Here is a 12,044-nt window from a genome sequence, read left to right on the forward strand (position 1 = left end):
ATTCCGTGCCATTCTGTGCCATTCCTGCCATTCCTGCCATTCCGTGCCATTCCTGCCATTCCTGCCATTCCGTGCCATTCCGTGCCATTCTGTGCCATTCCGTGCCATTCCGTGCCATGCCGTGCTGTCTGTATGCCATGCCGTGCCGTGCCGTTCCGCACTATCCCGTGCTGTGCCGTGCCATACCATGTCATGCCGTGCCGTGCCAAGCTGTGCCGTGCCATTCCGTGCCATTCCGTGCCATTCCGTGCCATTCCGCACCATTCCGCGCCGTGCCATTCTGTGCCATTCCGCGCCGTGCCGCCCCGCAGCATCTCACTCGGTGACACTCCGCACCGCTCCGCCCCGCACTCGGAAGCGGAAGCCGATCCCCCCCGCACCCCCCCCGGCAGCGGAGCCGCCGCAGGTACCGGAGGGGCCGGACCGGGGCCGCTCCCCCCCTCCCCCCCCCGTTCCCCGGGGCCGCCCCGCGGGGCCGTGCGGGGGGGTGGGGGGGGGGGTGACGCAGTGCGGGGTGGCGATGCGGGGAGCGGGGATGCGGCGGGGGGCAGTGCGGGGGGGGTCACCCTCTGCCCCGCTGCCCCCCGTAGGCCCGATGGGTGCGGAGCTGCCGGCGCCGCGGGGGCTGTAGGAGCCGCAGCGCGGAGGTGAGAGCCGGGCGGTGCGGGGTTTTGGGGGGGAGGCGGTGCGGGCCGGGGGCGCCCCGCGCTGATCCAAGCTCCCCTCCCGCACCTCCGACCCCCCCCCCCCCCACCAGGCCCCACCATGTCGGGGTCGCTGAGCAAACGCAGCGATGTGGCCAACGATAACAGCTGCGTGGGGCCGGCGGGGCTGAGCCTGGCGTTGCGCGGCCCCCCCGAGGCGCTGCCCCCCCCCGAGGAGCCCCCGAGCACCAAATGGCTGAAGGACGGGCAGAACCTGCAGCGCCGAGCGGCCGAACGCGATCAGAACCGCAACGAAGTGCGGCCGCCCCCCGAGCAATCGGAGCTGAGCGCCCGCAACGCCCGCAACGCCGCCGCGGGGGGAGCGCCGCTGATCGAGGACGAGGAGGAGGAGGACGAGGAAGAAGAGGACGAGGATGAGGACGGCGATTCCACGCCGGTGCAGAGCGATCCGACCACGGGGGAGTCGGAGCCCAGCGGGGAACGAGCGCTGCGGGAGCCGGGCCGTAGCGCCAGCCGCCTCTTCGGGCCCCGCAGCGGCACGGCCAGCGATGAGGACTCCAGCTGGGCCACGCTCAGCCAGGGCAGCCCGGCCGGCAGCTCTCCCGACGATGCAGGTGGGCCCCGCGCTCCCCTCCAGCTCCCCCTGCTGCATCTTGCAGCCTCCGGCCCCACGTGCTGCCCCATAACCCCATCCGCTGCCCCACGTCCCGATGCTGTGGGGCAATGGTTTATAAAGTGAGACAGGGGAGGTTTGGGCTGGATGTGAGGAGGAAGTTTTGGAGGCAAGAGGGTGGTGAGGCAGTGGCACAGGTTGCCCAAGGAGGCTGTGGATGCCCCATCCATCCCTGCAGGCATTCAAGGCCAGGCTGGATGTGGCTCTGGGCAGCCTGGGCTGCTGGTTGGCGACCTGCACACAGCAGGGCTTGGAGCTGGATGAGCGCTGTGCTCCTTTGCAGCCCAGGCCATGCTGTGATTCCATGATTCCATGACTGTGTGATCCTCTGCCCTGCAGCCTGCAGGAGCTGCTCCTGATGCTCTGCCCCCCAAACCCGCACGCAGTTCCACAGCTCTGGGCTCAATGCTCTGCCCTGTGGCCCCAGCCCTGATGCTCAGTCCTCTGACCCCCACTCCCCTCCTCAGGCCTGATGCTTTGCGCCCTGGCTCCTGTGTAGCACCCTGCCCTGCTGTGCCCATCCCAGACCCTGGCCTGCATGGCCTCATCTCCCTGCCCCAGCCCCACTGTGACGTGCGCCCCCTTCCCCCCAGCACAGCATTGCCCCCTAGGCCCTGCCCGGTTCGTATCCCCTCCTCTGCATTGCTCTGGCTGTGCTGCGCACCCAAAGCCTCATCTGTGCTGTGTCCCCATGCTGTCCCCACTCACATCATTCCTGCTGTGCCCTCGCTGTCCCCCGGCGCCCTTCCCTGCTGTGACCCACCTCTGCAGCCCCGTCCCCATTTCTCTGTCCCCATAGCCCCATCCCAGCCCCCCCATCTGCACATCCCATCTCCTCTTGGTGCTTCCCCTGGCGATGCCATCAGCGGTTGCCGGGGAAATGGCAGGGCTGGGGTGGGCAGGTGAGGGATGGAGTCGGACCAGGATGGGGATGGATGGGACCAGGATGGACCGGGATGGGGATGGGGTGGGGTGGAGTGGGATGGGGCCACCCCACAGCCCCCAGGACCCCTCACGATGAGGGGCCGTGGTCTGGCTGTGCCCTTTCCTTTCCTCATGCAGCAGGGCCCTGTGCCCTGCCTGGCTTGGCGGGGACTCATAGCCTCCCCCTTTCCCCCCAGATTCCTTCTGGACCCGCAACTCCTTTGAGACAGACTCAGACCTGCCTGCAGGATGGATGCGGGTGCAGGACACCTCGGGCACCTATTATTGGCACATCCCCACTGGCACCACGCAGTGGGAGCCACCAGCAGGGCTGGCGCGTGGCTCAGGGGGCAGCACCCCCTGCGAGGAGCAGTCGGTGAGTGGGGGGCCAGTGGGGGGCGAGAGGGGGTTGAGTGGGGGGGCTGCCCCATGGCACAGCGTGGAACCGAGCTGCCCGCTCTGCCTGCAGCTCGCCTGGACTGGCTTTGCCCCGGCTGAGCGCTTTGATGACAGCGACTTCTGGAAGGTGAGTGGCTGTCTGGGGGAGAGGGGGAGGTCACCGTGCCCAGCCCTGATATCCCCTCTGCTCCCCCAGGACCCCGCAGCTGAGGAGGAGGCGGACGGTGAGCCTGGAACACGGGATGTGGAGCCGCTGGCACCGGACCCGGCCTCGCTGGGCGGCAGGTGGGGGCTGCAGGGGCCGAGCTGGGGCAGCCCGGTGCTTGGGGTGATGCCAGGAGCAGGTGATGGCAGCCGGTGGCACGTGGTGACGGCTCCCCTCACTCTTGCAGCATGAATCCGGCCGAAGAGGACGAGCCTGGCTCTAAGGTAGGCGGTGCTGGTGGGGGCCGAGCGCTGCCCTCACCCGGCGGGGGGCTCCTGCCCAGCTCCCCCCACCCCAGCATCAGGGGCTCAGCACTGCCAGTGCTATGTGGGGCTGTGGGGGGCCGGGCCGTGCCCACCCCGCCGTGCCCACAGAGCTTCGCCGTGCGCTCACTGGGCTGGGTGGAGATGAGCGAGGAGGAGTTGGCGCCCGGCAGGAGCAGCGTTGCTGTCAACAACTGCATCCGCCAGCTGTCCCTGCACCAGCACGACGCGCCCGGCGCCTGGGGGGGGGTGAGCGCCCCCCACGCATCCCACATCCCCGGCCCACGCCGCCCACGGCCCACACCTCTCCTTAGCCTGATGTTGCCCTCCCAGGGCCGGGCCATGCTGCTGCTCCTGCAGAGCCAGACGTTGAAGCTGGTGGACCCGCAGGACCAGAGCCTGCTGCACGCACAGCCCGTGGCCAGCATCCGCGTCTGGGGTGTGGGGCGCGACAGCGGCAGGTGGGGGCGGGGGGACTCGTGGTGGGGCTGTGTGGGATCTTCTGGGCACGTGGAAGGGGCCCTCACAGCCTGCGTGAGCTCTGCTGAGGGGCACATGGGGGTGCCTGGGTGCAGGGGCCGGGCATTACATGGGACCTGGGGTGGGTCTGTGCTCCTGGGGGGCTGTGGGGGAGTCCTGTGCGTGCAGAGTGCTGGGAGTTGGTGCATCTGTTTGCACGTGGGGTGCGGGGAGTGGGGGGTCCCATGCGTGTGGGATGTGGGAGATCCACGTGCTTGCTGGGGGGTCCCGTGCATTGAGGGTGCGGGGTCCTGGGGTGGGTGGGAGCCTCGTGGGCTGGGTGCCGGGCTTCGTGCTTTGGGGTGGCGGCGCGCCTGGCCTCGCTGACTCTGTTCTCTGGCTCTCTCCTGCTGCTCTGGCTGGGCACCCAGGGAGAGGTAGGGCAGCACCACAACCGCAGCCCCTGCCCGCATCGTGCTGTGCTGGGGGCTCGGCGGTGGGCGGGGGTGTGGGGCCCTGGGGTCTGGGGGGGGGGGGGGGGGCCCGAGTGTAGGCAGCCCTTCCCTGCAGGGACTTTGCCTACGTGGCGCGGGACCAGCTGACGCAGATGCTCAAGTGCCACGTCTTCCGCTGCGAGGCCCCTGCCAAGGACATCGCCACCAGCCTGCACGAGGTCTGCTCCCAGGTGAGCCCCAACCTGCTGCCCCTACCGTGGGGATGGAGGTTGGGGCTGCAGTGTGATGGGGTCACGGGGCCACGGCCCCCTGCTCCCCCCAGATCATGGTGGAACGGCGAAGTGCCCGGGCGCTGGCTAACGGCCTCTCCGTGGACGCCTCCAGGATGGTGGAGATCCCCTTCCAGGGTGCGGTGCGGCGGGGGCCTGGGGGGCTCAGGGCGGGCGGGTACACGGGGCAGAGCCGTGGGGCGAGCTGGATGGGGGCCGCTGGGAACGGGAGGAGGGGTGGGGGGTCGGATGATGCACGCGGTGACTTTGTGCCGTGCCCGCAGTGGAGTTCCCGGCGCCCAAAAGCGAGGTGGTGCAGAAGTTCCCCGTCTGCTACCTGGGCTGCGTCCCCGTCGCCAAACCCGTGGGTGAGCCGTGGGGCGAGGCGGAGGCAGGGTTGGGGTGTCCCGAAGGTGCACGCGGGGTGGGGAGCCGGGTCCTCCTGCACCCCCCGACCCCCCCCCCCGCCCCCCGTGCCCGTCCCCAGGCATGGACGTCATCAACGCGGCGCTGGAGGCGGCGTTGGCCACCAGCAGCAAAGAGCACTGGACGCCCATTGTGGTCAACGTGGCGCCCGCCACCCTCACCATCACCCACGAGCAGGTGCGGCGGCCGCGTCCCCGTCCCCGCTGCCGTCCCCGTCCCCGTGCCGTCCCCAACCCCGCTGCTGTGCCTGCAGACAGAGGCGGTGCTGTGCGAATGCCGCGTGCGGTTCCTCTCGTTCATGGGTGTGGGCAGAGACGTGCGCTCCTTCGCTTTCATCATGGCCAGCGCGCCCGGCGCGTTCCGCTGCCACATGGTGTGGTGTGAGCCCAACGCGGCGGGGCTGAGCGAGGCCCTGCAGGCCGCTTGCATGGTGAGTTGCCCCCACCCGGCCCGCGCCCCCACCCGCCCCGCTCCTGCTCACCCGCTGCCCCCAGCTGCGCTACCAGAAGTGCTTGGACGCGCGGCCCCAGGCTTCCAGCTCCTGCCTGCCCGCGCCGCCCGCCGACTCGGTGGCACGCCGTGTGGGCTCCACCGTGCGCAAGGGCGTGCAGAGCCTGCTGGGCAGCCTGAAGCCCAAGCGCCTGGGGGCGCAGACGCCGTGATGGGATGGAGGCGATGGGAGCGCAGCCACCAGACCCCACCGCTGCCGGCAGGACGGCACCGGGACGGGGCGGCCGTGCCGGAGCCGCGTGCCCGCCGGGGCGCGCGTGTGTGTGTGTGTGAGTGTCTCCGGGCGGGCGGCGCGGCTGCATCCCATGCGCGGGTCCCGGTGCCGGGGGGGCGGCCGTGGGGCAGGGAGTCGGGCCGGAGTCCCGCCCTGCGCATGGGGCCGGGGCGGGGTGCTGCCCGCCTGATGCATGCGGTCTAACCTGCAGCGTGGGGACCCTCGGGGGCCACCGGGCTCCGAGCCGCCCCTCCTGCTGTAACAGAGATCTGTGTTGTACTAAATGATTAATAAACCCATTCCACCAGCCCGGCCTGCCCCTCTCCCCGCGGCACCGTGGGCCAGCAGCCGCGTCTCCACCACCGGCAGCCTTTATTACTCAGCCCCTCCTGCACCGAGGTTCACGGGGCGCCCACCCCCGTCTCCACGGGTCCCACAGAGCTCTCAGCAGAGCCGCCGCTGCCTCCAGAACTCCTGGATCTGTCGGAAGGGCCGCGTCGGGCGCAGCGGGCGGCACAGATCGGGGTCGGCGGAGCGGCCGGTGCGCAAGGCGCAGAGCAGGGCCGCCTTGCAGGCCTCCAGGCACGGCTCGCGGGGAGGGTGGCCCTTGTGGAAGTGGTACCAGAAGCGCTGGAAGAGCCGCTCGTCGTCCTGGAAGCGGCGGATGAGCAGATCCCAGTCGCTGGGGAAGGCGCTGGCCATGCCATATGCCTCGCGGGCGCCATACAGGCGCTGCCAGCGCGGCTCAGCGCCCGGCGCGTTGGCCTCGGTCAGGTTGAGGATGAAGGTCTCGTGGTCCAGCACGGCGTGTGAGCTGCCGGCGTAGGAACCGTCCACCTCGTACACGCGGTACCCTGGGGACACAGATCAGAGGTTGGGGCACCTCCAACGGAGAAGAGCTGTGAGCTGGGGGTGCGCAGCACCGTGAGAGCAAGGCTCTGCGGAGACCTCGCCGCGGCCCTCAGGATTTAAAGGGAGCTTGTAAACAGGAGAGCAACTTTAAACGGGCAGATAATGAGAGAGGGGAAAGGCTTCAAACTAAAAGAGATGAGATCCAGGTCAGATGCGAGGAGGAAATTCCTTCCCCAGAGGCGGTGAGGCCCCGGCACCGCAGCCCAGAGCGTGGGCACCCCATCTCTGGAGGTGCCTGAGGCCACGGATGGGCCCAGGGCAGCCTGAGCTGGGGGGGCTCTGGGACCCCTTCCGTCTCAACCATTCCAGACTTCTATGATCTTTAAGGATTTTAGCAACTCGAAGCATTCTCTGATCTGTAAGGTCCCATCCAACCCACCGATTCTGTGGTGCTGTGAGGAACCCTTCCAACCCAACCGCCCTACGGCTCCATGGCAGTGTTTGGGGCTGCGGGGCTACCACCAGGAGGGGAGGCAGCAGCGTTGCACTGAGGGCTCACCGGGGTTGAGGTTGATGTAGGTGGTGACGCTGGGAGCCACGAAAGCCACAGACACGGGGCGGCTCAGCGTCTCCTCATCGTAGAACATCTCAAACTCATCCACGTGCGTGTGCCCAAAGAACTGGGCAGCAATGGTGCCCTCAAACCTGCGTGCGGGGCGGTGCAATGAGCGCGGCTGTGCCACGCTGTCCCTGCTGCCATCCCCACCCCGGAGAGGCTGGCAGGCAGCCTGGTGCCCTCAGAGCCGACCTGTTGACGATGCGGTAGTAGTTCCAGCTCCAGCTCCGCAGGCAGTGCGCCGGGGGGATGTGGCCAATGATGTGCACCTGCGAGGGCAGTTGGGATGGTGCTGACAGTGGGCACGGGCCTTTGGGAACCCCCCATCCCGCCGACCCCCACCTTCTCTCCGTCACGCTCGGCAGCCTCCAGCACCCCCACGAGCCACTGCAGCTGCCCTGCGGGGTCAGTGGAGTTGATGAGCAGCCAGAAGTTGGCCTGGGAGCAGAAGTTCATGTTGAGGGAAACGAGGCGCAGCCCCGGCCACACCTGTGCCGTGTAGAACCCGGCAGCTCTGGAGGGAATGAAGGGTCAGAGAATCACAGAACCGCGAAGGCTGGAAAAGCCCTCCAAGATCTCCAGGTCCAACCCCAGCCCACCACACCGCGTTCCTCAGTGCCACCTCCCTGCAGCGCTGGAACGCCTCCAGGGCCGGTGAGCCCAGCACCTCCCTGCGCAGCCTGTTCCACTTGGACCAGATTAGCTCGTAGGTCCTTCCCAACCTTGTGACTCTATGATTCCGCGGCTCTTTGAAGAAGAACTTCTCCCTAATTTCCAACCTGAACCTCCCCTGCTGCAGTTTGAGACCGTCACCCCTCACCCCATCACACGGTCAGCAGTGCGGTCAGCACCGACCGTGGGGCCGCACCGAGCCCCCCAGCGCCCAGCCGGCACCCACCGGAGGGTCTTCAGCGCCGCGGGGGGCAGCCAGTCCTGCCAGGCCTCGGCCATGGCATCGTAGAGCCACGCAGCCGACTGGTTGCCGCTCACGTAGGGCGGAGGGAAGGCGTTGACGGGGGTGGCCTCGTGGTTGCCCACAGCCGGGAAGACGCGCAGCGCTCCCAGCTGGCGGCGCAGCAGCGCGCTGACGGTGCGCAACGCCAGCAGCTGATCCTCGCGGCGCTGCTGCCACACGTCGTGAGCCGGGATGTCACCCGTCCAATACGCGGCAGCGAACGGCCCCGCCTGGCGCAGCCCGGCCAGCAGAGAGGCGATGGTGCGCAGCGGAAGGTCGCACTTCCCGTATTCGCCCCAAAAACCGGCACCGCCAGAACCGGGCAGCGCGGAGCCGCGGCAGCACAGCGGGTCGGGGCAGGACGGCTCGCTGCCCGCCTCGTAGCGCCGGTCCCAATGCATGTCGGTGAGGAACAGAACGCGGGCGGTGGGCGCGCCGGGCGGCGGGGGCCGCGGGGGCCGCACCGGGGGTTTGGGGGCGGCGGGCAGGGAGACGTTCCAGGAGCCCAGGATGTCCCAGCGGCCGCAGCGCGGGCCCAGCAGCAGCCCGCACGCCTCGGTCGGCCGCAGCACGGAGCGAGCCCAGGCGGCCACCACGTCGCGCTGGAAAAGCTGCACCGCCTGCTGGCAGATCTCGGCCCGCGCCAGGCGCAGCTCCCGGCACAGCCCTGCGGCCACGCGCCCCACACGCACCACGTTGGGCTCCAGCTGTGGGGAGCGGAGTGCGGGGCTGTGGGACCGGCAGCGGCTGCCCCTTCCCTTCCCCTTCCTCTTCCCCTTGCCCTTCCCCCTCCCTCTTTCCTTCCCTCCCGCTCCTCCTGTTCCCTTCCCTTCCCTTGTCATTCCCTTCCCTTTCCTTGTCATTCCCTTCCCCTTCCCCTCCCTTCCCCTCTCCCTCCTGTTCCCTTCCCCTCCCCTTCCCATCCCCTTCTTCCCCTTCCCCCCCTTCCTCTTCGTTCCCTTCCCTTCTCCTTTTCCTCCCCCTCCTGTTCCCTTCCCCTTCCCATCCCTTCCCTCCCCATTCCCTTCTGTTTCCCCTCCTCCTGCCATCCCCTTCTTCCCTTCCCCTGCTGTTCCCTTCCCCATTCCCTTCTTTTCCCATCCCCTTCCCCTCCCCACCCCCTTCCCTTTTTCATGTCCTTCTCTCCCCGTTTCCCTTTATCACCTCCCTTCCCCCTTTACCACCCGCTCCATCCCCCTCCACGTCCCCGCCCGCCCCGTCCCGTGACCCCACACATGTCACGACCCGTCCCGTCCCCGCGGTGCCGTCACGAGATCCGCCCCATCCCCGTCCCAGCCGCGCTGACCCCATTCCCGTTCTCCTCCTCGGCTCCGTCCCTTTGCCCTCTCGTCCCCGTTCCCGATCCCGCGCCCTCCCATCCTTCCCCACTCCCTCCGTCCCGTCCCACCGATCCCGGACCTGCAGCGCGAGATCGAGCGCCCCGAACAGCAGCCGGCAGCCGGGGCAAGTCAGGTTCCGCCACCCCCAGCGCGGCCCCGCGGCCTCCAGCAGCGCGGCCTCGGGCGGCGGCTCCGCCGACACCGATAGCGATAGCGACACCGCCGTCAGCACCGCCAAAGCAGCGCCCAGCGGGAGCGGCCGCCCCGCCGCCAAACCCGAGCGCACAGCCCGCGCCGCCATGGCCGCGGGACGGCAGCGGGGGGCGGGGCCAAAGGGGGCGGGGCCAACGGCGGGGCGGGGCCATTGAGCACGTGGGCGGGTGGAGAGCGGCCTCCGAGTAAACAGCGCCCGGGGTGCGACGGGAGGGCGAGAGGCATTTTGGGAGATGGAGTCCTGTGGTGCATTGTGGGAGATGGAGTCCTGTGGTGCATTGTGGGAGATGGAGTCCCGTGGTGCATTCTGGGGTACTGAGTCCTGTGGCACATAATGGGAGATGGAGTCCCGTGGTGCATTGTGGGAGATGGAGTCCCGTGGTGCATTCTGGGGTACTGAGTCCTGTGGCGCATAATGGGAGATGAAGTCCCGTGGTGCATTCTGGGAAATGGAGTCCTGTGGTGCATTGTGGGAGATGGAGTCCAGTGGTGCATTCTGGGGTACTGAGTCCTGTGGCACATAATGGGAGATGGAGTCCCGTGGTGCTTTCTGGGATATTGAGTCATGTGGTGCATTCTGGGAGATGGAGTCCCGTGGTGCATTCTGGGATATTGAGTCATGTGGTGCATTCTGGGAGATGGAGTCCCGTGGTGCATTCTGGGAAATGGAGTCCTGTGGTGCATTGTGGGAGATGGAGTCCAGTGGTGCATTCTGGGGTACTGAGTCCTGTGGCGCATAATGGGAGATGAAGTCCCGTGGTGCATTCTGGGAAATGGAGTCCCGTGGTGCATTCTGGGGTACTGAGTCCTGTGGCGCATTATGGGAGATGACGTCCCGTGGTGCATTCTGGGAAATGGAGTCCCGTGGTGCATTCTGGGGTACTGAGTCCTGTGGCGCATTATGGGAGATGAAGTCCCGTGGTGCATTCTGGGAAATGGAGTCCCGTGGTGCATTCTGGGGTACTGAGTCCTGTGGCGCATAATGGGAGATGAAGTCCCGTGGTGCATTCTGGGAAATGGAGTCCCGTGGTGCATTCTGGGGTACTGAGTCCCGTGGTGCATAATGGGAGATGGAGTCCCGTGGTGCTTTCTGGGATATTGAGTCATGTGGTGCATTCTGGGAGATGGAGTCCCGTGGTGCATTCTGGGATATAGAGTCATGTGGCGCATTCTGGGAGATGGAGTCCCGTGGTGCATTCTGGGATATGGAGTCATGTGGCGCATTCTGGGAGATGGAGTCCCGTGGTGCATTCTGGGATATGGAGTCATGTGGCGCATTCTGGGAGATGGAGTCCCGTGGTGCATTCTGGGAGATGGAGTCCCGTGGTGCATTCTGGGAGATGGAGTCCCGTGGTGCATCCTGGGAAATTGAGTCCTGTGGGCGCTCCTGGAGAGACAGGCTATGGGAGAGGAACTGCTGGCGGCAGGCTGTGGGAAATGGAGTCCCATACAAAATGATGGGAGGTGGAGATCCACTGGGCATTATGAGAGGTCAGAGGGGGAGTTGTACTGGGGCCGTGTGAGAGATGGGGTCCTGCTGGCCATTGTGGGAGTGGGAGTCCCGCTGGTAATTATGGGATGTAGAATCTCGTCTGGAGACTGAGGGACATGGAGTCCCATTGTGCATTTTGGAGATGGAGTCTTGTTGGGGGATTCAGAGAGATGGAGTCCCGCTGGGCGCTATGGGAAGTGGGATCATAGAGTCATGGAATCCTCAGAGCTGGAAGGGACTTTTAAGGCTCGTGTCGTCCAACTGCCCTGCACTGCACAGGGACACGCAGCTCCATCAGGTTGCCCAGGGCCTGACCCAGCCTCGCCTGCAAAGTCTCCAGGGATGCAGCATCCAGCTCAACTCTGGGCAGCCCGTTCAGTGCTCACCACCCTCACTGTAACAGACTTTTTCCTTACATCCAACCTAAATCACCTGTTGTGGAGCTTGAAGCCATTTCCCCTTGTTCTGCCAGCAGACCCTGCTCAGGAGCCTGTCCCCTCCTCTCCTGTTGCTCCCCTTCAGACGCTGACAGGCTGCTCTCAGCTCACCTCGCAGCCTTCCCTTCCCTTCTCCATCTGCGCAGCCCCAGCTCCCAGCTGTCCTCGCAGGAGAGCTGTTCCATCCCTGGATGGTTTTCGTGGCCCTCCTCTGGATGCTCTCCAACAGCTCCACGTCTCTCCTGCACTCCGCATCTGGACGCAGGGCTCCAGGTGAGGCCTCACGGCGCAGAGCAGAGGAGGATCACCTCCCCGACCTGCTGGTTGCTCTTGTTTTGCTGCAGCCCAGGATGCAGTCGGCTTTCTGGGCTGTGAGGGCACAGTGCTGGCTCACGCCCAGCTTCCATCCATCAGCACCCCCAGGTCTTTTTTGGCGGGGCTGCACTCAATCCTTTCATCCCCCGGCTTGTATCGCTAACGGGGGTTGCCTTGACCCAGGTGCAGACCTTGCACTTGGATTTGTCAAACCTGACGAGGTTCAGCTGGCCCCAGTGCTCAGCCTGTCTGTGTCCCCCTGGATGGCATCCCGTCCCCCTGCTGTGTCACTGCACCCCGCAGCTCGGGGCCATCAGCAAACTGCTGAGGGTGCACCCGACCCCACTGCTGACCTTAGGGAA

At 66.9% G+C, this 12,044-nt stretch overlaps 2 protein-coding genes across 2 annotated transcripts; one reads left to right on the plus strand and one right to left on the minus strand.

The window, feature by feature from the left end:
* Positions 1-765: 765 nt before the first annotated feature.
* Positions 766-5,400, plus strand: APBB1 (amyloid beta precursor protein binding family B member 1; the record flags this gene model as incomplete). Its single annotated transcript, XM_079540451.1, has 13 exons — positions 766-1,279; positions 2,460-2,638; positions 2,732-2,788; positions 2,858-2,946; positions 3,054-3,090; positions 3,241-3,378; positions 3,463-3,590; positions 4,159-4,273; positions 4,366-4,450; positions 4,597-4,680; positions 4,800-4,915; positions 4,992-5,168; positions 5,233-5,400. 13 exons carry the CDS (start codon positions 766-768, stop codon positions 5,398-5,400), a joined length of 1,887 nt encoding a protein of 628 aa, XP_079396577.1.
* Positions 5,401-5,901: 501 nt separating this feature from the next.
* Positions 5,902-9,526, minus strand: SMPD1 (sphingomyelin phosphodiesterase 1; the record flags this gene model as incomplete). Its single annotated transcript, XM_079549066.1, has 6 exons — positions 5,902-6,316; positions 6,874-7,019; positions 7,123-7,199; positions 7,273-7,444; positions 7,829-8,592; positions 9,305-9,526. 6 exons carry the CDS (start codon positions 9,524-9,526, stop codon positions 5,907-5,909), a joined length of 1,791 nt encoding a protein of 596 aa, XP_079405192.1. The 3' UTR covers positions 5,902-5,906.
* Between the last annotated feature and the right edge of the window lie 2,518 nt (positions 9,527-12,044).

This window comes from Tetrao urogallus (assembly GCF_951394365.1).
Source record: "Tetrao urogallus genome assembly, chromosome: 1".
Taxonomy (NCBI): domain Eukaryota; kingdom Metazoa; phylum Chordata; class Aves; order Galliformes; family Phasianidae; genus Tetrao; species Tetrao urogallus.